The following is a 26,666-nucleotide window of genomic DNA, read 5'->3' as shown; positions in this document are numbered from 1 at the left end:
TTTGTGTCCTAAATATAAATTGTCACATACTTATAATAAAATAGGTTGAATCCTTTAATGACCACATTAAATTTTCTCTTTAAATGTTTTGAAAACAATTTTTATGGTGAAATATGCAAGCTTCCTCAGAAAGCATTTATATAAGAATCATTTTTCAAAATTTTAGCTGTTGCTAAGCTATGATTATATTCACATTTAACTTCATATAGGCTCAAGGTGGCATGGAGGGAAGAAGAGAGGGACTTTTCTTTTTGCAGAAATCATGCTATAGGTCACATGGAGGAAGGGCAAGAGCAAGAGCAGAGGAATTGGGGGAGGTGGGGAGGATTCTATATATCCACATATCTGAAGTCTCTCCTCCATTTTCTCCAGTGTGGATCTGAGGGTGAGAGGAGTCAGAGGTGGCCTAGTGGCTAATCTAGAGGCTTAGGCCACTTCTTTAAGGAGTTTTATATTCCTCAAATTTAAGAATGGACGACTTGTGGCTATGACATGTGAAGGTGGGAAAGCAGCTCGTATGTAATTTGATACCAAGCTAGCCTCAGACTGTGAAAAGTGGTGTGGCTAAATGATAAGAACTCAGGATAAGTTATGTGTCTCATTTAGACCTGGAGAAAAATCCAGGTGAAAATTTGTAATAAACAAAGGTTACAATAACTTTCAGACCCTTGATTATTACAAATTATACTTTTTTTGATTTTTGGCTTTTGTTTGTTTCTGTTCTTGTTTTTGTTTTTTGCTCTGTGAGATTGCCTATTCAGCATTTGCATTAGTAGTTTTAATAAAATTAGTTTTAAAAATATGGTATTAAGGGCATAAAGACTTTAAAATTTAAAAGCCTTATAGTTCTGTTAACTGCACATATCTGAAGCCCAGCTTTTCAAAGACTACAGTATCCAAAGCACCACTGACTCCTGCTGGCAGCCTGATGTAATTGCAGGCAAAATTTCCAAGATTCTTTTAGATGTTATAAAAGGTAACATTGTTATTTTACTTAGAAGTCTTATAAGTAAAGGGGAAAAATTTTGCATCCCATATTGTAAAATATTGAAGTGTTACAGGGTCTCTGCATATTATCTCATTGGTAGGATAAGGATCTTAGTTTATTTTTTTTTTCTTCAGAATTTTACATCATTTTTCACTAATATCACTTTTGAAAGAGAAAACCAGGATCTTGACTAACTGCAGAATTTATCATCCGCAGCATCTGCAGGGATTGCTGTGTCCCAGAGGAAAGTACGACAGATCACTGATCCTATTCAGCAGATCTTAATTCAGCTGCACAAAATCATCTATATCACACAGGTCAGTGTACTAGCTTTTTATTTCCTTTTCATCTTAAGTACGAGTTTGATGCTAATATTGTTGAAATACTACTTTGTGGAACTTTCACTTGGAATGAATGCTAATTTTTATCCTCTCCAACTACATATATTCGGGAACATTTTGGCTTAGCAGCAGGGCTGGAAAGGTCATTGGGCAAAAAAAAGCAAATATGGCAGGTTTCCCCTGTGATTCCTAACCTATTCTTTCATTGTCAGTGTCCCACTAAAAATAAACTTCAACACAAATGGCCCTTCAATGTGGAGGTGAAAGTGGGGACAGAGCTGGATTCTGCACAGCTTCACTACAAAGAAGAAAGAAAAGTAGTGACCACTCACTAATCCTGAGGATGCTGGGTTAAAACTAGAACATCTAAAAGAAATGAAAACACAAGGTCTGAGATTATTAAAACTTCCTATTTCTAAATCTCAGTGACTCTTGTTACTAGGGAAGCAATCACTGTTAGAAAATGGCTATTAATTATATACAGAAATCTGTCTAATGATAAGCAACTTGAATATTCATTTACCAAAGCTGACCGAAGTCTTATTGTTAATAAGAAAAGAAATTTTTGTAGATGAAGTGTAAGCATTTGGACAAGAAAGTAACGAGTATTTTGGAGCTTAAGATTGCACATCTTATGCAGTTCTTTCATTCATTCGTTTGACATACAATTATTAGGTGTCTACGATTAAGTGCTACTGTTCTATGCACTTAGACATATCAAAGAGCAAAGCATATAAACATTTCCTCAGTCTAAGATCCAGAGAGCCAATCTGGCCATCCTGTCAGTTGCCAATTGTGGCAATTCCATTATACCTTCAAGTACTAAAGAGAAATACCACCAGGCCAGTGGACCAACTGGGCCCACTATAAGTCATACTGAGCTAATACACTTAACCTCCCCCCAAAAGCAAGCAAATAAACAAAAGATACATGCCAACTGGTGTACCACAGTGGCATTATAAAACTAGCAATTGGTGCCAGTTTACAACCAGTGTCCAGTCTTCTCTGAAGCCTGTGTATTTCTTTCTCCCCAGTGAACTCTAATAATAATAATGTCTAATAAATGTCACTCTAATAAATGGCTGCAGGTCTCTTTGGGCAAGGCTTGGAGGAAAATTTATGGTGTATACTTACAGCAGTGTTTCTGGGCCCTTCTTAAAGGGATCCCAGCTTTCCCACTAATCAAGGGCTTTGGGTCTTTGAATTGACTGAAGTCTAGAAACTGTATGAGAGGCTGTGACTCTCCACTGTGGCAACAGCAACTCAGGTCAGTTTTGTTTGTTTGTTTGTTTGTTTTGTTTTGTTTTTCTATCAGGCCTAGAGTTTCTTTTCTGTTATTTAGATGAAGGGATATTCTAGTAAGCTGACCACCTATTTCCTTCCCAGGAACACCCTAGTCAGTTAACCACCACCAAAGATCTCTGTGGGCCAAGGCATCCTAATTAACAGTACATCTTTCTCACCCTTTATGGTAAATACTCCCAATTTGTCACTGTTAGTTAAGTGCTGTCACTGGCTTTTGCTCTTATGGGATCACATCATCCCCACTGGAATCCTATACTTCCAGTGTTGTACCTGGTTTACAAAGGAAAGCAACCACAGACATTTTTAAGGATGCTGGTTCTCCCCTCTCTAATGTATTTCTCAATGCCTTAGTGACAGGAGTAGCTTCTGAGTGTTCTTGCTGAACATAATTGGGGAGTGAGTCTGCAGGTCATACATGGTAAATCTACCCCAGCATTCCTGTCTCCCTGAGCCTTTGAATTCCCTCCTCCACATACCAAGGAAGCTCTGGCATTTTATCCCCACTAGACATAGGCCACCATTGAGTTCAAGTTGTAGTACACCATCCAATTAAGCAGTTACCTTCAGCTGCACGACTAACACATGAAATCTGAACTCTCTAGTAAGAGCACCCATTTGAATGAATTCAGCCTGATCTAGTGCTGTATTTCACCGTTCTTGGCCTAAAACCCTTAGAAGCTACCACGCATGTTCTCTGGGTTGCTGCTGATATATAATAGCAAAGTCTTGCGATTCTTTTGATGGGTAAGCTTTTTCCTCCTGAGTCATAGTGTGTACCAGTTCCCCAGAATCATATTGAGTTATGACCCTAGTAATGGACTTGAGCCTAATTGTTGGGGGCCTTACGAGGAATAAGCATTCCTTTTTAAGATATCACTCTTCATCTGCCCCAGATAGGTTGGTGTAGAGTTTTCAAGCCAAAGAAGGCTTGACATCTCAGACACAGAGTGACAAGCTTCTTTTGCTGGCAATACTAGCTCTGGATGACTTGAATTTCAAGATTGTCAGTTTTATCTGGATCCAGCAAAATGTCCCTATTTCAAGTCTTAGGATCCCATTCTTTTTCCTAACTTTCACATGAGAAACTTGGCACAGTGTGCATTTAACTGACATTGTAATTTAACAACCCTCCCAATTATATTTGTATTTGATTATCAGCTGTATCAGGCTGTGGTAGCAAGAAATTACAGGCTCTTTTAAGGCTATCATGGAATCTCTCTGGGTCTTAGCCTATGACTTGAACTGAGAGTTAAAGGACCCAAGCTTGTCATTTTTTTTCTAAGTGCTCGGATGCACTTTGAAGAATGCATCCCCTAACTCAATCCTTGTAGTCTTCATACTGCCTAGCAGCCAGGTGTGGCAGCCACAGGAACTTTCAGGGCACTTGCTTCAGTTGGCTCTTTACCTCGGTGAGACCGTGATTAATTGTGATGCCACTGCATGCCATGGGTTACCTGCATCCTAGGTCCTATGGCAAAACTCAGCACTGGGCTCACTTCCAAGGGCACCATCAAACCAATTCCCAAATCCCATCTGTATGGGTCCTTCTTCTGGGACCTTCCTGGAAACACTCTGTATCAGTGAAGGTCTAGTTAGGAGACAGAAACCACATGGTAATTTCAACAGGGAAGATTTAATATAAAGAATTTTTTAAAAATTATTAATAATAACAGGGTATTATTTTAAAAGGAGGGGGAAAGAATATCTAAAGAATATAGGAAGAGCAGATAAGGAAGTCGCTACTTATAAGGCTGGCGCAGAGCACCCAAGAAAGGAGCAAAATAGAAGAGGAAAACCACATTCTGGGCTGAGGTCCAGAACTCATTGGAAAGATCGGAGAAATCCACTGAGATGCTGTGCTAGAGAAACCTGCAGGGAAGCCTTCTTCCTCTGGGGGACTGGGGCAAGTCATACATGGTGAGATGTCTTGCTGTGGAACTTTCTGGAAATCAGCACATGAGGCTTAGACTGGGAAATGCCCTCCATGGGACCAGAGGAGGCTGCTCACTGGTAGGTGCTGCTCCATGGAACATTCTGGGAAGCTGCCTGCAAGCTTGGTCCCACTGAAGTTGCCTGGGGATGAGCACCCCATGGGGTCCCCACTACAGCTGACCACTCAGTGCTGCGGGACTGAGGCGAGGCAGGAGCATCCCTGGAACCAGAAAAACAAACCCCATCCTCCTCCAGCATCCCTCCAGTGCTCTCTCCTGATGGAGCTGAACATCTTGTCAAGGGAGAAATTCCAGTATCACATGCAGGGCGCTGAAGGGTGGATCTGGAGCCGAGAGGCAACTTGTGGGAGGCTGGCACACAGCCTGGGGAGGGGGACTTCCACCTTTGGGACCTGCCCACCTCTTGAGTTCTCACAGCTTTCCCTTTGACCTTTCCCAGGCCTGGCTCTTATCTGTCACATTTTCCCCCAAATCAGGCATTCTTTTCAATCACCCTGAGGGCTAGCCTTCTGAGATTCGAGTCTGAAATTGATTATTTTTTCCTCCATTTTCTGCTGTCAGCCTTTCCCTTAGGCAATCCCACAGAATTGTCTACTGATTAAATGAAAGAGGATGAAGGGGTCCACAGCAATATGAGGGGGATGTGGAAAATTGGCTAATAAATCAAAACATAATCTGCTATACCTCTATTGAGTAAACATATTCAAAAATGCATTTCCAGGGGCGCCTGGGTGGCTCAGTCGTTAAGTGTCTGCCTTTGGCTCAGGTCATGATCCCGGAGTCCTGGGATAGAGCCCTGCATCCGCCTCCCTGCTCGGGGGGAAGTCTGCTTCTCCCTCTCTCACTCCCCCTGCTTGTGTTCCTTCTCTCACTGTGTCTCTCTCTATCAAATAAATAAAATCTTTAAAAAAAATGCATTTCCATTTAAATGCTGAATTAGAAATATGGGGAAGCATTCTTAACTTGAGTGTTAAGGAAATAACTTTAAATAGCTTATTGGTTACCTCAATGCTTAACTACTAAATTGAGAGAAAATAGGCTCTGAAATTTAAATATAGTTTCCATATGCCTGTCTTGCTAATTTTTATATAATAAAAAACTTTTTAATGGCTGTATTCCATTTCCTTATTGGATTTCAAAGTATGTTAAAGCAAGAATGAAATGATTATAAATATCTTATTATTATGCTCTCACACTGCCAGCATAACAAATGATTTCATATTTTTTGGCAAGATAGCATTCCTTGCTACAAGCTCAGACGTAACCATTGTGGTTTTTAAAATGTATTTCCAGAATACTTGAAAGTTTATGACATTGCAAATAGTAAGGGATGTTTCCCCTTTGGGGAACTTTAAATTACAATGCTAATCCAAGTCAATGCCTTTCAAATAAAGGAGATAAAAAAAAGTCTAAACATAATACTATCATATTTGCTATAGGTTAAAGACCTAGATCAGTTTTCTGTGTCTACTAATTACAAAGGAAAATTGCTGCAAGTAAACCTGAATCAACAAACAAACAGGCAAATGAACAACTCTTCTTGTCTGCATGTTTATTTCCAAGTCAAACTCCCTTGCAGACTTAGGCTGTGATAGCCGCCCTGAATCGCAGGGCCAGGTCCCTCCTGACAACTGCAGATAACCTTACAGGGGAAACTGCTTACTTTTGGCCGGTGGTGGCCTTTCCTATCCAGTTTCCATGGAGACGGATCTTGGAAATCATCTAAAAGCAACTATTTTAAAAGGCAGGATGTTAAAATCCTTATGCTGTCTTCATTGGTTTGACCTCTGTTTTTATCAAAACTGAGATTGTAATCTTAAAACAGTCAGCTGAGAATGAAATCACTGGTTCATTTCCATTGCTGGAAACCAAAATCGATCTTTGGGCACCTAAGGTGACCACTGTACATATGTTACCTTTTAGTACGAGTCTTTTTGTGTGATTGCTTAGGTAAGACCCACGCAGCCAACTGAAACTCTGGATTTAATTCTGTACTTAGGATTTGATTGCTTTGTTAAAGAAATGCTTTGAAAATCAGCATATAGCAACTTTAAAAAAATTAAACATCTGTCTCCTAGAAAACGAACAGGGAGTTTATGTGGATCTCCTTTGGACTGCCATCTTAACCTCAACTATTGCCAACAAAACAAAAAAAATGTGGCTGGGAACAGCAATGTGCTATGCCTCAGATGAAGTTATAATACCTACTGTCATCAGTGAAACATACTGGTTTTTTCAGCAGTGGTGATAGATGAAACTAGAACCATCCTTACTTTCTCTTATTTGGGTCTCCTGGTTCCTAATGGCAAGGGGGACAGATTAAATAGAATTTAGGGTATAGCCATGTATCTAAGTGCACTCGTGTTTTTGGGGTTTGCAAATTCTAAAAGAAGCTTACATTTTGTGTATTTATTTTGATAATAATCTTTGAGTATATATTTAGCATTTAGGGAAATCTTTTAAGCAGTAATATATCAAAATATTTTGTTTTTATAGTAAGATATTATTTAAGTCACTTCAAATGGCATCCTCTCAACTACTGATGGTCTGCTGACATATTCTTGGAGACACTAGAGAGTGTGTCTTTAGATAGATAGAACATAGAGATCAGATTTCATTTTTTTCTGTTGTGGCTTTGGTATAGTAAAAACAAACAAAAAAATAAGCTCTTAGATGGGTGGCGTTGAGAGACTCGCCTTTTCTAGAATCAGTTCCTTTATCAGTAATATTTGGGTAGCTTATGGGGCTATTGTGCTAAAGGAAATAAAGTATGTGAGGTGTTCATAAAGTGCTAAACTGTAGTAATGCTATGGTGGTGTTTGCTCTAGGATAATGGTTGTGTTAAAAGACACACTACCTCAGAAAATATCTTTGCATGTTACATAATGTCTTTAAACTCTGATTTCCTTACCTATAAAATAGTACCTGCTTTATATGTTTATTGTGGGGAGAAAAGTGACATAATGCACATAAAGGAGTAATCATAGTAACTGGCACATACAAATCGCAGGTATTAATATTCTAGTCTCAGTATTATAGTCCTTAGATATAATAGAGTAACATACATCTTCGGCAATTGAACTATGCATGAATCATCATTCTGTGTAAAATTTTAAATTCTTCATGAAAATTTTAAAGGTGGGTGCTGTCTATAGTGACAGTTTTTCCAAGAAGATAAAATAGTTTTCTAATACTGCCCTGTGTATGAATCTTTAGTTGACTGTTAACTTATCCAAGAAAGCTTTTATGAGAATTAATTCAAGCAATCAGGAGCAATAAAAGCAATTCTAAGTTAACAAGAGGCTTATCAAGTTGAATGAATAGCAAGAATTTTAAGAATATTTGAGCGCTATGAATTGTGTAAGACTGATGAATCACAGACCTGTCTCTCTGAAACAAATAATACATTATATGTTAACAAAAAAGAAGAAGAAGAAGATAGTAGGAAGGGAAAAATGAAGGGGGGGAATCGGAGGGGGAGACGAACTATGAGAGACTATGGACTCTGAGAAACAAACTGAGGGTTTTAGAGGGGAGGGGGCGGGGGATGGGTTAGCCTCGTGATGGGTATTAAAGAGGGCACATACTGCATGGAGCACTGGGTGTTATACACAAACAATGAATCATGGAACACTACATCAAAAACTAATGATGTAATGTATGGTGATTAACATAACATAATAAAATAAAATAAAAAAACCCAACTAAATAATACTGTGCATATTGACAATAAATCTACTAAATGATGTTAAAAAAAAGAATATTTGAATTAGTAATCTGATACTGATAGCTGCCAGTGTTGGGGTAAGTCTCTTTTTAAGGAACCTGTGGACCCACTGGTACTTCACGCCTTCAAAGTTGGCTGTGCAATTAGGTGTATCAGAGAAGGCTTGCTTCTGCCTTTCTCTTTGGCAATCAGAATCATGCAAGGCAGCAACTAGACGGTCCTGGGCCAACACTGCCCTCTGGTGTTTGATTTAGGGAAGTGGCTACTTCCAGGGTCTAACAGTAGGGAATTACCAAATCCCAAAAGGTATCTCCAGGCGCTTCTCCCATCCCTCCTCCTCTCTAACCAATTCCCTTGCTAGGAAAGTGTGCAAATAACCCTTCCCTTCATTGTCTGGTCTTCCTCTTAAGTTAAACTCATTCCACTTTTGCTAATCTCTCATGCACACATATATCATGTATGCTCTTTTTCCTTCTCATCTGTCTTCCAACTATTTGCTCAGGAATGCCAAGAAATCTCTCTCTGTCTCTCTCTGTTTCTCTCCCTCTCTCTCTCCACATTTCTTTATTTCCCTTTTCATTCCATGTAAAAGGACAGCAATAATTATGACTATTTGCTGGGATAGGGAGAGTGATTACATCTGGAGCAAGGTACAAGAATGCTATAGTATTGACATAAAAGGAGCTCAGTAGAGATTCAGTGCTGTCAACTTACAGAACCTTTGAGAGTATACTAAAGGGCTTCAGACCTTCCAGTAGAGTCTTGGTTCCTCTGCAATTAAGCCTGCTTTGACTCAAACAAAGTCAAAGGACTGAGTAGGATTATAGATGCATTGTTAAAACTTATTTCAATTATGTTGTTTTTCTGTTTATGGCATTACAGTGCTTATTAATGGACCCCATATTCTATTGTGTTTAGACTGATGAATAGTTTTCCTTTGGCTATAAAATCAGCAGTTGTGAGCCTCCATTGACCCTATTCATTACTCTAGTACCTATTTTATACATTCCCCTGCTTCATGAAGCTTGAATGAATAGACATTTCTTGTATTAGCCAGGATATGGTAAGTTATATCATACTAACAGATATGTCCTGAAATCTCTTTGCTTGATACAATAGAGGTTCGTGTCTCACTTAGCTGAAGTTAGACAGGTCAGGTGGCCCTCCTCCATCTTATGGCTGTACCATCTGGAGTGGATGGAATCCAAGCTCCTTGCCCAGGGTAGACAGGGATGGAGGAAGCATACTGGCTTTGCATCTCTTCGTCCTCAGAGTGACATCTATCATTTTCATTGGCCCAAAGTAGTCACATGGCACCAAACCTAAACTATAAGAGAGCATAGAAAAATGGAGTTGGATGGGTCAATAATTGTCACTACCACATTGTTCTTTCTTTTGATGTGAACTTTGAATTATATTCTTGTTTTTTTTATTTGTTTGATTTGTTTGGTTTTGCTTTTAATATTGAGAGCGCCTACTACCACGTTTTCCTTCCCACTTAGCCATCTTTGTTCTTACTGGTTCTTTTTCGTCTCCTTCCAGGTCCTCTTCATATTTTAAACAAACCAGATGTTATTTGCACTCTGAGGCCCCTTATCATTCTGGCGCTATTTCTTTGCTCTCTTCTCCCTCTCCCAAACTTAACTTCATCCCTCTGTGCTTTTCAGAATCTTTGGTGTCCTTGTATAAATTCAACTGCAAAGCACTACAAAATCAATTTTTTTAAATCCTCGGTTTCATCCAATCACCATATTTTCTAAGATTTTAAAGTGACTTTCTACTAAGTTATTAAACCCAACTCATCCTGGCCCAGCCCCAGTGTATACTCATTCATTCTTTTCTTCTTTACAAAATTGGTCCCTACCATCTGATCTCTCTCCATGTGAATATTCAGGAGCATTCACAGAGAGACATCTGACTAGGTAGTAATGCAGATATGTACTTCCTGTTCTAAAGTATCAGATCCTTCAAGACAAGGGCCTTGCTTAGGGTATTTAGCAAAATTCTGGGCATGACGTAAACACCTAAACATCTGATAGAATACATCCTTCCTTGTGAAGTCTCTTCTTTACCAAATTCAATTTATATGTGTAATTTAGTTGTTATATGAAAAATAATACCAATAAAATTAAAGAGCAATAGGATAAATGTAAGCAGCCTTTTGAGAGAGAGAAGAGTAATATATTTCTTCTGGATTGTGGAATGAAAAATTATCACACCTCGTCATGCTATTTGGAGTAAAATTTATATTTTTATTTAGTCCTGTTGAATTATATTGTTACACTGACCCTCAGTAAATGCTTCCTGGGAGTCATCTGTGCAGTGATAACAATTTGCTTATAATAATTGTTTTCTTATTTTATGCAGCTTCCTCCAGCTTTGCACCACAATTTGAAAAGAAGGGTAATAGAGAGATTCAAGAAATCCCTCTTCAGCCAGCAGAGTAACCCTTGCAATTTGAAATCTGAAATTAAAAAGGTACAGTATTTGACATCTAGGAATTCTTCTTTGGCTAACAAAAACACATCAGAAGAGTTACATTTTACACCTTCTCCGCTTTGTACTTTAAGCTCTATCCTCTATTAAAGGATGTTATCCTAGTTTGTTTTAGTCCTTTCAAGCTGCTATAAAAAAGACACCATAAACTGGGGTATTTATAAATGGCAGAGACTGCTCACAGTTCTGGAAGCTGGAAGTCCAATATCAAGGTGCCAGCATGGTCAGGTTTGGTACAAGCCCTCTTCCCGGTTACGGACTTGTGACTTCTCCTGTGGTCACATGGCAAAGGAGGCAAGGAAACTGTCTGGGGCCTCTGTATAAGGGCACTTTTTGTAAGAGGACTTCCATGAGAGCTCTGTCCTTATGGCCTAATTACCTTGCAATGACCCTGCCTCCCAATACCATCACCTGGGGGGGTAGGTTTCAGCATAGGAATTTAAGGGGATGCAAACATTCAGACCATGGCACTGCATATGATACGAAATTGAGGATGTCTTTGCCTCTGATTTTCTCACCTTTATTTCTGTGGCCATCACCTCAGAAGATTAATAGAAAGTTCTTTTGGTACGATCGCATGTTTTCCTAAGAATAAATGTTATTAAATATCTTTAATTAAAAAATATATTTTAGCATTTTTAAAGAGAATTATACTCCAATATTTTATTAGAATGTTCTCCAACAAACCTCTAAATTGAGCTGTGTCACTCTGAACAAGTCGTTTAACCATCTGAAGCTGTGATTTTGATTACCTACGAGGGTGGAATGAACCACTGTTGACCGTTGAACAACATGGGGATTGGGCACTGATCCCCTGCTCCCGCACAGCTGAAAATCTTTTTTTTAAAGATTTATTTATTCATTTTAGAGAGAGAGAGAGAGCATTAGCACACGCGGGTTGAGGGAGGAGCATCTCAAGCAGACCCCCGCTGAGGGTGGAGCCAGCCTCAGGGCTTGGTCTCAAGACCCATGAGATCATGACCTGAGCCACAACCAAGAGTCAGACACTTAACAGACTGAGCCGACCAGGTGCCCTGAAAATCTTTGTATAACTTTTGACTCCCCAAAACCTTAACTACTAGCTGCTTACTATTGATCAGAAGGCTTGCCAATAGCCTAACTAGGGGATTAACACACATTTTGTATGTTATATATTACATACTGTATTCTTTACAATAAAGTGAGCTAGAAATAAGAAGATACTGAGGAAATCATGAGGAGAAAATACATTTATAGTACTGTACTGTAAGAAATCCACATAGAAGTGGACCCATGCAGTTCAAAACCGTGCTGCTTAAGGGCCAACTGTATTTCTAAGCTTCTTTCCATCTTTGACATTCTATAATCTCCTAGACCTCAGGTGTTAGTCAATATTTCTATTCACACACACAAAAACTAAATCACAAAGAAGTTAAATCAACCAGACAGAAGGAAAATTATTTGTCCCTAATTAGGACCACTTGATGATAGGAAATCCCTTTGTCCTGGCCGGCAGCCATTTCCATAAGCCCTTGGAGGTGGTCACAAGCTCCCCTTCTCCTGTCCCTGAAAGACCTGAGACCCAAGCAGTTTGGGCCTGCTCCCATTTTTATCTATCATCTATCTATCTATCTATCTATCTATCTATCTATCTATCTATCTATCTATCTATATTTTATCATCCACTTAAACTTTGAAACAGTCATGTGGCCAATGAACTTTTTCTTTAAAGTTTCTTTCTCCTTTTCATGGATCTAGTCTTAAGCATAAATGTACTCCTTATCCAGGCAGTATGATGGGCTCTTTGATAAGAAATGCAAACAGTGTGTTTGCTCTGTTGCCTTACCTCCGTGATGTCTGCACCTACACAAACAGGAGATGGGAAAAGAGAGACAGCGGCAGGTAAACAAAACAGAAACCCTGCGTCATCAGAGATGAAAGAGCACAATTTCTTTCACAGGTTGTGTTGGCAAATCAGACCAAGAAATAAAGCTCGAGGAGCTCAAAACAAGTGGATGAGACTGTGGATATTTGTTTTATGATATTTACATATTGTACCATGAGTACCAATAAATATGTTTTAGGAAGACAGAGGCTCAAATATCCCATGAAAATATTACATATTGCTAGGTTTTAATATTCTTATTAAAATGATATGCGGAATAATCCAGTTTGTACACAAATTTATTTTGACAGAAACCCCAGCTTTAAGAGATGAAAGTGCCCGCATCAAGCTGTCCCATGCACAGAGGGGCCTCCAACTCTTCCCCTGAGGCTGATCTTCCACCGTGCATGTCCTTAAAGCAGATCACTTGCTCTTTTGTTACTGAGGTTTACTGGTTTGCATCCCTTCCTTGCTGTGTTTCTTGTCTCTCCTGATAGAAAAAAGATTCTCTTTTGTTAGAATGGCCCCACCTGCCTTGTCGGCCTTCCCTGTACAGTGGCAGCACCTCTGGGGGCACGTACCTGCTGTCCTTGGTCTGGGGAGTGGAAAGGGATTAATGGCGTGGTAGAGGGCATTCGGGGAGCCTGGGTGAGGGAACTCAAGGGGGCATAGACTTAGCCTTCTGTTCAGTGTTGTTTGGAGGCAGATTAAATTCTCCTGTGAGAAATGCTATGTTCCCCTTCTCTGATAATTACAAGCTCGTGGTGGTTCATACCATCATGGTGTTTACAGGCACATGAGGGAGGCACAGGCCTCCCCTCCTGCGCACGGAACAGATTTTCTGCCTGGAATATTAACATGCCTCCTATTCTCCACCACTGAACCGAGAGGTCAGCTTCTCCATAAAAATTTCCCTCGATTTTCCCTGTTCAGAATCAATCTACCCTTTCTCTGTGCTTCAGGCACTTTTTCACTCACATTGTTGTGTTTTAAATAGCTTTTTATCTAGCTTTCATTTCTGTTTCCCCCAAAGGCAGTGAGTGTGTTATATTCATCTTTGATTACCTACAGTCTTGCACAGTGCCTGGCACATTATAGAGCTCAATGTATGATTGTTGAATATAAAATATATTCTATGTTGATAAATATATTCTGTATAATATAGTCTATATCGGTTCTATTCTTTATTGATGTGTATAACATATTATATGACATATATTGGCATATATTATATTTATATATTTTTATATGGATATAAAAAGAAGCCCTCCTGCCCTCATCTAAACATAAATGAGAAGAGTCTGTGGCCTCTGTTTTTCCTCCCTTTCTGGTCTAATCTTTTGTTTGTGACAATTTTTGTTCAGAAATGAATTTTTCATCCCCTGTATAATCTCGGTGGAGTGGCCTATTAGCTTTTGACTAACACAGTCACCCACCCCAGGGCCGTGGAAGAAGCAAGCAGTGATAGTTCATAAAATGCATTTGATTTCCACTTCCCCTCTGAAATTTGTCCTGAAATCCAGGGACTCCATGTCTCCAGTTTGAGGAATCATTATGGGATGATTGTGCCTTCTGATGAATGGCCTGAGACCCAGCAGGATATATAGAAGAGTGAAATAATAGAAAAGCCGTTTCCTAAGAAACTAAGCTCTTTATTTATGACTTACCTAAGCTGATCTGTGGTCTAATCTGCTCAACCTTGGCTAAAAATTCGAGGGGAATAAAACATGTGAGTAATTGTATAGTGTTTTGGGAAACTAGGATTTTTGGCATGGGAGAAAGGAGAAACAGAAACAAGATGGAATATATTAATTCAAATTAGAATTGGAAATCCCAATATGAATGAGTATGAATTCATGATAAATCTTTTTAAAAAATACACGTATTTCCTAATATTTTCACTAAGTTGTCTAGAAACTAAGCAAGCAGCAGTGAGCTCCCTGAGCACCCGTGGAGCCTCGGAGATACAGCTGAGAGCAGGGACTAAAAGATTAGGTGGAAAGTCTTGACATAGTAGGTCGTGTAGTGAGGATGCCATCAAGGATAGCTGAGGATGTGTAAAAACGACCTCAGGAACCAACTTAAAGAGGCTCCCACTGGCTATCTATTGAATAATTAGAGCATCAATAAGAATAATAACTGCAATGGATTGAAAGCATTAGCTAAAGTTTACATCTAAGAGTTCATGACAGAAAAAGAAAAATCCCTCATTGGTTTCCTTTGGAGGATGCTAAGTAACCAACTCATTATTTTGAAAATTATTTACAAAAGGAAAGAATCAAACATTTATTCTGCCATTGCCTTATGAATTCTATCCCAGGGTAACTAAATTGATGAGGGGAAGTTTCTCATTAAAGTAGTCCTTCAGCTAATAAGAACCAGAGGAATAAAAATCGTCGCCATTCTGCAGCCTCTAATAACGGATCTAGACATCATCCCCAGGGGCTTGCTAATGTCACAAAAAGAGGGGCAGCCAGACGTTACATGCCTCCTGATGGACGTGCAGTACCATCTATGAAGTATATTCGCTAAAGGCTTGGATCTGCATCCGAGGAAGCCTCTATATTGGAAGTGGGCAGACTGTGGTTTTTGGAAATAAAGTTACTGGAACACAACCACTTGCCTTCACTCACAGTATTGCCTATGGTCGCATTCACCTTCTAGGCACAGTTGAGTGGCCGTGACAGAGACAACACGGCCTGTAAATCTCTCAGTATTTCCTATCTGACCCTTTACCGAAGAAGTTTACCAACCCTGCTCTACCTCTAGCTACACACCTGTAGCAGATACATGGGTCGAGAGAACATGTGCAATGACCCCATGGGGATAAGCAGGCAATCCAGACTGGGGAATTCTATAGGAAAAATGACACATTCTTAAATAAAGAAATTACAAGGAAAGGTGAGCACTTCTCTTCGGTTCCTAATCTCTATCCTTCAACTCAGCTTGGCAAGGTCAAGCTTACCTTATTCAGGAGCTGGCAGTCTCTTTAATTCCTAACTCCAGGTTTCGGGCTCTTTTCCAGTTAGCAGATTGCTCCTCTCCTCATGCTTTCATTAATGTCTTTTGATGCACATCATAATTACGCCTTATATTTGCCTAGCCCTTGTTAGGGCCCCATGGAGGCATCATAAATCAGCAGTGCCCAGCACCAACCTGTTTGGACCGAGTGGAGAAGTACCTAGAGCAGGGCTGTCCTGCCCAGCAGGGTCAGGCCACTACTATTCATCTTCTCCCTGGATACCACCTTCAGTGTCTGAACGGAGGTCCTGGGAGGATGAGCTTGTGGTTGTAAATAGCATACAACAGTGGTTTTCCAGCCGATGTTGAGTTTTGGAATTCTTTGTTAGAAAGACGGTCTTTGGTGGAAATGTAAACGGCTCAGCAGCAAGGCTGCTTCTGGGGGAAGTAGGGGTGAAAGTGGGGATGCGATGTGCATCACATGGACATGGATGATGGACCATCCCTGTGAAGGTGCCCATGCATACGTGTGTGGGTGCTTACGTATCGGAGAAAAGTGAGTATAAATACTGGACATGTCTGTTAACAAAGTGGCCTATAAAAACCTAATAAAAAAGAAAGGAGCTCGAGGTTAGAAAAGATGAAAAATAAGACAATATATTATGTCTTAATGTGTTAGAACTCAGTCGAACAGGACAGGAAAATCTAAAGGAAAAAAGATCAGAGGACTGGTGTGATGTGGCACGTTAAAAATTTTCTCACTTCTGGCACCTAATTTCATTTACGCTGTTTCATTTCTTTTCTACCTCAACTGATTAGATTGCAAACAATTGGTGTAGTTGTTCTGCAGCAAAGATAGCCTTATTTTATGACATGGAAGAGAAGATACAGTTTGGGGAATTTAATGAAGATTACAGTTTTTATTTCTCATTTAGGTTTGGCCTAAAAAGTACTAGATTCTCAGTTGAACGATGAAGTGCTAAGATTCCTCAATACTTGCTCAAAATCAGTGAGTTTTGGGGGAGAGGGGTAGTAACAGTGATGCAGTCTGTTCTCTTTAATATTTGCTTGGCTTTAGTTCAAAAGTGTGTACAGTCATTTGCTCTTTAGAACTGTAGATGTTTATTCAGAGCAGGGGAGCCCTTTGATGTCAGTTCAGAAGGAGGGTCTTAAGCATTCTTCCAAAGAGAACATATATGCCAAAGATGGGAGTACCCCTCTAAGCTGAATGTTTGCGAGGCAGGAGAGGGCCCACAAGGCACTGGCCCACCACAGGGATTGCTGCTCTGAACCGTTCTGTGGTAGCATCCATATTCCCCCTACGGGCTGAGCCTTTTCTTGCCTATCTGGTGTGTCCAGAGTTGGACTCACCACCTTCTTCTTCCTTCCTATGTCTGCATCACTATCATGGCAGGCACGTTTTCTGTCTGCTCAGTCTTTAAACCTTGCAGTCATGTTCCGCTGCTCCACGTTATTTCTTTTGTCCCATAAGTCATTAACACCTGCGCATCTTCTTCATGTAGGCGGTTTTGCTTGCCCTTTGATGTTACAGCCCTGGGTTACAGCCCTGGTTCTGCCACTTACTAGCTATGATCCTTGAGCAAATCCCTTTTCAGTGTCCCCATCTGTAAACCTGAGATAATGCTTACCTTAGAGGTAGTTATAGGAACCAAACAGAACATCCAATGTGTCTAGAATGTTTAAGTACGCAATACGTGGCTGTAGGAGCTCCTGGTGTTATTAGGGGAGGGTACTCAATCTTCCTCTTGGCTACCACCTAGTCCAAGGTCTTAGAACTTCTCTCTGAGGTTAGTGTCATAGCTGCTTTGCTGACCTCCCTGTTCTCCAATTCTCCAATCCATCTTGCCGGACCGAGTTTCTAAACACCAGCTTTTTTTTTTTTTTTTTTTTTTTTTAGCATACCAAAAAACCTTAGAAGCCTCTAGTTTCCTGCCTCACAGTTTAAACCCTGACATCCAGCTTTCTAGGCCCGCATTATTCACAGGAGCCTCCTCTGGTCTGCATCCACCCTGACATCCCCAGCCCCACGCAGACTGTTGTCGGAGTGATCTTTCAAAACGGGAATCTGACTGTGTCACACACGCACCCACACAGACACACAGAAAGCTGTTCAGGGGCTCGAAGTATAAACTGCTATATCGTCCCCACAGTATTCCCAGTCCCTTTTGGTCCAAGCCCGGCCCACCTCTCATACCTCTCTTGTTCTTTGTGGTCTCATACTAGCCACAGGTACCGTCGGTCCACCATACAGCCTCCTCCTGAGTCTTTGCAAATGCTTGTGTTCCTGCTTTTCAAGATCTTCCCTCTCCATCCTTGACTCATTCTTTCAGCTCTCAGTGTTAAGTGTCATTTTTTCAGGAAAGCCATTCCTGTCTAAGTTAAACCTGCCCGTTACCTCCTAGAACCACAGGCCCATCCTTCAATGCATTCAGCACAGTTGCAATTTCACATATATTCAGGTTGATATTTCACAGCTATATTCCTCCTTAATTAGGCAGTAAGCTCCAAGAGTACAATTTTTGGCCACCATTGGTTGTTTTTATTGTTTAGATCTGTGTTTGGCACACAAAGGTTGATAAAAAAATCCCAGCTGAATTAATGAACAGCATTTGTCTTCCTCTCAATCTAGATCCCCACACCTCTATAACATGGACTTATATCATATCCCTTTCATCACCTTGCTACTGGTAGGCAGTGCCCGGGCTTTGCCCCCAAGTTCCACTCACCTGCAATATCTCTTTCGCTTCCTTGTATCCACCCAAATCCACCCTTCAAGGCTCAGCTCCAGTGTTTCTGCTACAGAGCTTCTGAAAATCATGCTAGTCTTCGTGAAGCATGCTTATTTTTGGAAGCTTAGAACTCCCCACCTCATTTTACACTTCAGTGTTTATTCTCCCTCTTGTTCATGCACATTAGCCTATTTTCCCAGGCAAATAGCAAGCCACATCATTGCTGTGTCCTCCCTGGTGCCCAGCATGCTGCTGATAAGCTGGATAGATCATTGGTATATGTGATTCAGTAGTTTTCATCTGTTTTGCAAAACCTGCTCAGAGCATGACACAGGCTAAGGGGCAAAAAAGATGTGCTGAAAGAATATGTATGTCAAAAAATGGAACTGCAAGAAGAAGTTCTGAGAAGTTTCTGGAATAAAAATAAATGTATCTGGGATTCAAACACAAGACCAATGAATTTTAGTCCTTGCCTTCATCCATGCGCCCATCCCTCTGAGGATTTGCAGTTCTTAGGCTGAAGGAGACTGTAATGTAAGAAGCACTGGCATCCTCAATCACTCTTCTCTTCAAGGTGTGAATCAATGACGACTTGTCCTTGTCTTCGTAAAATGGCTATCTTGACCTCTCTAGCTCACAATTCACACACTTCACTGTGCAGCTTTAAACACCTTCCTGTCTGTGAATGAGTTAGGATTCCAAGGTGTTTACTTAATAATTAAGTTGACTTAACTAAGCTTTCTATAATTAGGAGGAGCATTTCAGGCAGCCAAATTACTCCTATGCTCAACCACATGAAAAACAATCCCATCTGAAGTCATTTGGAAGGCAATGCCAGGAAATCATTTTCAGCATTACAAGACATATTAAGAAACCTAGTTGGAGCAACCTACTAGCTTGGCTGTGAGAAATACAGAGTGCTTAGGCCTACCTCTGTGGCATCCTAATAGCACTGATGAGAATGTTATTAAGGCGTGTGACTATCAGATCCTCCTGCGCTGCAATGTGTTGCGATCTTACAATCTTGTCATTTTACAGATGGGATATTAGTTTTATCAGTTGTCATTGAAGTAAGGAAAATAAATTTTCAAGAACAAAAAAGGATGGAACCATAGTTTTTTCCTAGAGTGTAGTTTTCGTTGGCAACATGGAGACTGGAAAACACAGAAATAATTTGTATTAGTAGTGTCCAAAGTACACAGATGGAATAATGATCAATTGCTTATAGAAAATGTTCTTATTAAGGTATAAAATGCAGAATGCATCCAGTGAGGTCCCTGTACAGCTCCGTGGACTTCTATGTACATATTCCCCTGGATGACCACCACCCACATCACTAGGTAGAACATTTCCAGTACTGAAGAAGGCTCCTGCCTGTCTTTTCCTAGTCAGATCCCACCCCCTGCCACAACATAATCATTATCTTAATCTTCATCGCCATTGGTTAGTTTTGTCTGCTTGTGAAAGTGCCTATATGTGAAGGTATATGTTGCATCTTCTTTAGTGTTTTTGGCTTCTTTTGCTCAACATTCATTCATTCATGTTGCTGTTTTTTGTGCTTTGCAGAATCCCATTGGATAAGCACACCACAATCTATCTATTCTTCTGTCTGTAGACATTTGGGTTTTCTCCAGTTTGGGGTCAGAAGTCCTCATTTCTCTTGTGTGTATACCTTAGAGTGGGATTACAAGGTCATACGGTAGACATATGTTGTTGAATCTTAATGAATACTGCCAGTTTTCTCAAGTGATTGAACAATGGTGTATTTTAATTCATGAGCAGAGTATGTGAATCCAAGGTAACTGCCAGTGCATAGTCAAAACTGTGCCATTTGTTTTTGGTTTATTAATAAGAATTGGCACTTTAGAAGTATGTTATATTAACATAGGCATGAAAACTTGACCAGCCCAAGTGCTGTTTGAAATTACAGGTAAAAAAAGGTTGAAAAATGTTTATAGCCTAAAATTCCACTTAAAAAATTCAGCTTTGTGGGAGAGCATCAAACAGTTGGAACCTTAATAGTCTTTCATTTAGTGAATTACTCTCTCCTTTAGAGTGTTGGGGATTAATGTTTGGAGATTAAAATTAAGAATAGTAATTTAGAAAAATATATTAAGAAACTTGTTTGCCTCGGTCAAACAAGAAGGCATTGTTTAAAGGAGATACACAAAAAACAATGATGATGTGGGCTAAGCATATTGTTCTGTTGAATAATTAGGTTTATTCCTCATATGCCTGATACAAAGAACATTTTGATGTCCCAAGCCCATGCTGTTATTTTTCTATCCATTTTTATCTTGCTCTCATAAAGCCATAAAGTGCAGAGTTGTTTTTGTTTTTTCGTGTGACCAGGGTATTGTCTACCTTGCTTTCACTATAATTTGCCTGCCTCCAATTTAGAAGTTCTTTTGAAAAGAAGATGTGCCTTTCCTATTTACAAGAGATTGAAAACCACAAGGACTAAATTCTCCATGCCGAGACAGAGGGAAAGAGGTCTCCTGTCATTTGCTTCTGACTATAGAATAACATGTGGCTTTGCCTTTTCTGTTCCAGTTATCTCAGGGATCTCCAGAACTGATTGAGCCCAACTTTTTCACAGCAGATTACCATTCATTATGTCATTTATCAGCTGGAAACAGCCTGTCCCCAGATGACCCGACAGGTAATGGTCTTCACCACAGAAAGTCTGGCTTTCACAAAGAAATATATTGTTTGGATCAACAGCTATCCTTAAAAGATTATCTTCAATTTAAAAGAAAAATAGAGCTTATTTTGATTATCTATGGCAATAGTTGGAAGGGATATACAGTACGAATATAGAAATTCCCTACGAGATTCATCGTACCCTGTTGTGGCAGCTTCTTTGATCATTTATTAATGCCATAAACAAACAGCAGACTCTGTGTGGGTGAATTATATTTCCTTTTATTTCTTCTTATCTGATGATGGGAAATCAAATGCCCCAAAGCATCCAGGGAGATAAAAAGCAGAAATGAAGAATTTGAATATTGAAAATGGAGAACATTTGAAACTTACCTGAAGAATCCACATCAGACATATTTAATTTGTTTTTCTTTTTTGCTTAAATCTCACGTAGGGAGGCTATGTAGCATAGGGATTAAAGGTGCAGATTCACAAAACCTGGATGCCTAAACTTGAATCTCAGCTCCAGCATTTAGTAGTTGACCTTGGGCAGATTATTTGACCTCTTGAACCCCAGTTTCCTTGCCTATAAAATGGGGGTAAACGTGGCACTTGCTCCATAGGGTTATAATGAGGACAGTGTAAACATACAAAAAGTGCTTGACCATTAGTAGGGGTTCCGCATATTGTAACTCTTCTCATGATAACTGAACTCTCAGAAGGGGTTTTCAAGCTACTGTGAGGTTTCAGAGATCCTAAATAATTTCCAAATCCCTATAAACTATAGTTACATCACTCAGTGGCATGGATAGAAATGATGGTTAAAGGGAGACTCGCCATCCCCTCACTCAGTTTAGGTAAATCATTTCATGTATTAATTCTCAACCTTTCCCTATGTCTTGGACTCCTGGGATAAAGCCAACCTGTAGGAAGAATTACTTTTAAAATAGTCTCTGAGAAACCCATAAGATCAAGATGAACTGCCATCTAAGTCTAAAGTGTTTTGCTTTGAAAAGCACCCCCAGGGCAGGTCAGTCAGTCTGTAGGCCAGACTTCTTACAGTAGCGATTCTGATGAAACCAAGAGCTCTGGTGGAAATCTCAGAGCGGCCTGAGAGGGAGCAGACAGACATCCAGGGCATCCTGGGGTGAAGCAGGCAAGTCCCATCCCAGCAGGCTGGCCACAGGCTCACACGGCAGAGTCTGCAGGCACTTTGGGGAACACGTTGGCCCAGAGCTTTGAAGAGGAGCTGCCAGGACTCATCAGCCTCATGCCTCCCCTCCACTTCAACCCATTCCCTCTTGTCTCTCCTAAGTGAAGGGGGCTCCTGGGCCTCGCTGCATGCACCAGTGTTGATTGAGTGCAGTGGAAGCTGGCCAACATTGCTTTGGGCGGCACTCGGTTGGGTGAGGTGCTAGTCTATCATCCTTCAAACACCCATCCAAGAAAGTATTGCCTCCTGGCACTAAGTGCACTTTATTTCCCTTTAGCAGTCACATGAAAGGACCAGGTCTTCATTGTCTTTCCTTGTCTATTTCTGCCTCCCTCTAAGAGTTCATTTTCTTTCTAGCACATATTTACTGGTTTTGCTTGTAGCTTAAGGAGAGTGTTTTAATCAGAAAACATCAGGTCATTTGTGCTGGGAATACTCCTCACCTGTCCTTAGTGTTCACAGACATGGGCGCACATGTGTGCGTGCTCACACATGCCTCTCTAACTTAATTGCCCAATTTATACCCTGAGAAATGCCCCCAAATCTTTGTGTATTATTTTGTGATGGCCACCCCAAAAGCAGCCAGTTATTAAAGGAAGAGAAACAGAGTTTGAATATTCAAAGCAAGATCATTTGGAATGTGCTTAGAAGTACTCCTCTTCATCATGACTCAATTGACCCTGTTTTCACTACCGCTGAGTTGTAATCGTCAACAAAGTCCCACTAAGAAAATGTGAACCAAAGGTCACACTTGCCATAACCTATCTATTTCAGGTTTACATACCAGCTCTGATTTGGAGGAGGGAATAACATATGAGCAGATGCAGGTGAGGTTTTTGCAATGCCTTGAACAATTTTATTTTGTTGCTTTTAATTCAGTATTAACCTGAATTTCTTTTTTTTTTCTACTTCAGACTGTGATTGAAGAAGTCCTAGAGGAAAGTGGTTATTACAACTTTACATCTAACAGGTGAGATCTAGAGTTTTCTTTTAAATGTGAAAGGTCAATTGAGATCATTGGATGTTAGATCTGATTATCCTGGATTCCAGAGATTTTTTTTTCCTACTTTTATTTTAAATACTTTTGTAAAATATCTTGGCTTAGACTAGATACAACCATGGGTAGAATGTGTGTTGCCTATCTTTTGTATGGATGCAGCTGCTGGTTCTCTTTTGAAAAAGAAAGGGCGATAGCTTAGTGGTAATTTACTCCCAGAAAAAATAAGAAACATAATGAAATTGAAAAGCATTTCTAGGGTTGTGTTTTTTTTTTTTTTTTTAATTAAGCATTTGTTCCCTTCTAGTAGAGCTGTAAACTCAAATTTCCATCACTGAAATCTACCCATTATTTGTATAGAATGCAGGGGGAAATGCACCTAAACAAAGAATCGCTTCTGGTGAATTTAAGATATGTTCATGGGAAAGGATTTGTTGTTATGTATTGCTATTTGCTTACCCTAAGTAAGGAACCTCAGCTTACTGGGGTTATGTAAGAACTATTTGTGCTCTAAAAATATAGTGTTTTATCACTTCTGTCCAGTTCTGATTGCTGTGTTTTACTGTTGGGCACAGTGTTGGCCACAAAGATCTGAGTAGTTAGTTTACTTGAGAGGCAATTCTGGGAAACACTCGTAGGAGAGTGAAGAAATAATTCAATCAAGGTTTCATTTTCAAGCAAGTAACCATTGTGGCTGACTGGGGCTAGACCCCATTGGGGAAATCTGAGAGCCAGTACAGAACACGTAGCTGAGGTATCCCACTCAAGGGCTGAGGGAGCTGGGGTATTTGTCCTCCTGTTTCCGTGGGTCATTGCTTGCGGCCTTTCCCCCACATTTCTGGCCTTCTGTAAGGGTGGGCAGAACAGATTCCAGAGGCCAGAGAAATCCTCAGGGAGAGAAATGCAGGTGCTGGTGGTTGGAAAGCAGGCCAGCAGGCTGTGAAGGCATGTGGATGAGGGGATGTGGGCACTGACAGTGTCTACACACAAGTTGTCTCTTGACTTTTCTGAGGGGCCCCTCATAACTGAATCATCAAACTGGTCATAAGCAGCCACATCCACATTCTGTGTGGCTCCACGTTGCTTTAGTTTGTTCTCTCAAAGTGGCCTTTAATGCCTGGAGGAACTGCTTTCCTTTCCTGCTGCTGAAGCTATTTTGTGACCGCTATTTCAGTCATCCTAGAGGGTGTCTCCAAAGGTATTAGCCATGGTAAGAGAAAGAGGCCTCAAGAGCATCCTGTTAGGTTATTATATGGAAATTAGATTCTTTTTTTGAGGTTAGTTCAGTCTCCAACTTTTTTTTTTTTTTTTACTTCTCTTATTTCAACAAGTTGTTTGTATGGATCACACATAAGATTATTCAACTGCTTGCTCTTTTGGCTGGATAATATATTTCCAAAATACTACCTTTGTAGATTTAGTTCTGTTGTGATTTATAACTACAGAGAAATGATGAATAATTCTCATTTTCCAAAGGTATATTATTAATAGAAATCACCGTCTTCATAATCGCTCTCCTCCCACCTTCCCTGGAGAGACTTTGAATTTTCATTTTCTATTCTTGGGCTGAGTACATCCAGCTTTCCATGGATAGGATGAGTGTCTTTGTTCTTGACTCTTAGCTCCCTATTATTTCAAGTGCCTTTGGCTTGGAGTGGGGACAAAGGTCACTTTTGTCATAATTTATCTACATATTTTCAGAGACTCAGGATCGTGGGCAATGAATGGCTTCATATTTTTGCAGAAACAACAGTAAATATCAGTGAAAAACCAGGTGTGTAAGGAAGTGAGGGAAGCTCTTACAAGAGTTCTTATTTTTCCTTAAAAAATAATTTTAGTCTTATTTTTAAATTTACTTTTATCCCTTTTCAGTTCTATTCCTAAGTTTTAAAAAATTCAAACATTATTTCTACTTCCAAAGCTGCACTTTATATTAAAAGACATTGCAAATTTTCTTATTCTAACGAATAGATAATAAGATGCCTAATAATGAGGACAAAAAGTTATTTATAGGTATATTCAGAATTGTGAATAGAATATGGAGACATGATTTAAATGATCAAGTTCAAGAAAAATACTTTGGATATGACATACATAAAATTTTCTTAAAATGCTCCAAATTAAAATGTATCACTCACAAAAAAATTCTTATATCCGTGATATTCCCTTTTCATCTTCTTGTAACAATGATAGACTATCTTGAGAGAAGACTCTCCACAGTTTACTAGTAAAAATAACCCTTGGTTGTGCTTAAAGTAGTTGTTTACTGGTGTTCCAAATGAATTACTAAGAAATAAGTCAGCCTCCACTTAGAAGCACCTAAAAGTTCAGAAGCTGGAAATACACATAATTTCAAATATGAATCAAATCAGCTAGTCAGTGATGATTTTTCCATAGTCAAAAAGATAGAGGATGCTAAATATCACTGGACATGAACAAGGATTTAGAATGAGTAGAATGTATTTTTCTTAATAGGTTCCATAGAATAGCCAATATTATCAAAGATGCTAATAGATGTTCCCCTGAAAAATAAAACTTTGTGATCAAATATATTTGGGAAACTCTGAAAGTACAGTTTTCCATTTTTAGAGGATGTTGACACACATTACCATATTACAGAGTCTGAGATGTGCTGTAAGAAATCTGTTAACCTTGTTTACCCCAGTATTTCTTCAATCTTTCACATGCAACACAAATTCAGAAAGCTGCCCTAGGACTGTGGTTAGAAATGGGAAACATAGTTTTAACTCCCCCACCAGCCACCAGCATCTGCCCAGATCTGCTGTTGTTCTTATTGTCTTTGTCATCATCTTTATTGTCATTGTCATCGTCATCGCAAAATGTTAGTGATGTTGGTCACACAGAGAATTGCATACATAATTTCTGTATTACTGAAGTTCACCACTTCAGACAGTCAGTTCAAATTTACATGCATCTACCAAACACCCAGACAGCAGCCAAAGCATGAAGGCAAGACATGACACATTTTTAGCTTAGGTCCCAGAGTGAATATTTTGTTAGTGATAGAGAGATGCCATCATCAAACTGAAAGTCTCGGGATAAAGCCGTTATCCATTAGCTATCTTCAGGGACAGTTCCTGCAACTGTTTAAATAATGGGGAGACTGCTTGGACTGTTGGTTAGGAAGATCGTCTTGGGCACAAAATGCTGCATTAAGAAAAGGAAATAGTAACAGAAACAGAAATAGCAGCAAGGAGCCCTAAGCAAAATTGGGGATCCCTCATTTCTGGGCTTCCGGGAAGGGGAGGTAGAATGAGTTGAGAGGAAGAAAGTAGTGTAAAGACAATGAAACAAGTTCAAAACAGACTTGGCCAGCCCAAAGCACGCTCTATTCTTGATCGTTTGCAGGAATGTATGATTAAATTATATTTTACACTCATAAACATTTAGCTTCCTTACCAGAAGGAG

General features: G+C 39.8%; 1 protein-coding gene across 1 annotated transcript in view; it reads left to right on the top strand.

Moving 5' to 3' along the window:
- The window catches only part of NEK10 (NIMA related kinase 10), a 233,142-nt gene that overhangs the window by 199,643 nt on the left and 6,833 nt on the right, over positions 1 to 26,666 (top strand). The window contains exons 33-37 of the mRNA XM_045903905.2: positions 1,205 to 1,305; positions 10,681 to 10,791; positions 20,938 to 21,046; positions 23,015 to 23,067; positions 23,155 to 23,210. Of these exons, the coding sequence (XP_045759861.2) occupies positions 1,205 to 1,305; positions 10,681 to 10,791; positions 20,938 to 21,046; positions 23,015 to 23,067; positions 23,155 to 23,210 (430 nt within the window). The remainder of the gene's footprint in view (positions 1 to 1,204; positions 1,306 to 10,680; positions 10,792 to 20,937; positions 21,047 to 23,014; positions 23,068 to 23,154; positions 23,211 to 26,666) is intronic.

The sequence above is a fragment of the Mirounga angustirostris genome, unplaced genomic scaffold (genome assembly GCF_029215605.1).
Source record: "Mirounga angustirostris isolate CCGP_5_RB_7025 unplaced genomic scaffold, mMirAng1.0.hap1 SCAF_1, whole genome shotgun sequence".
Taxonomy (NCBI): domain Eukaryota; kingdom Metazoa; phylum Chordata; class Mammalia; order Carnivora; family Phocidae; genus Mirounga; species Mirounga angustirostris.
This window is presented reverse-complemented; position numbering and strand designations above follow the sequence as displayed.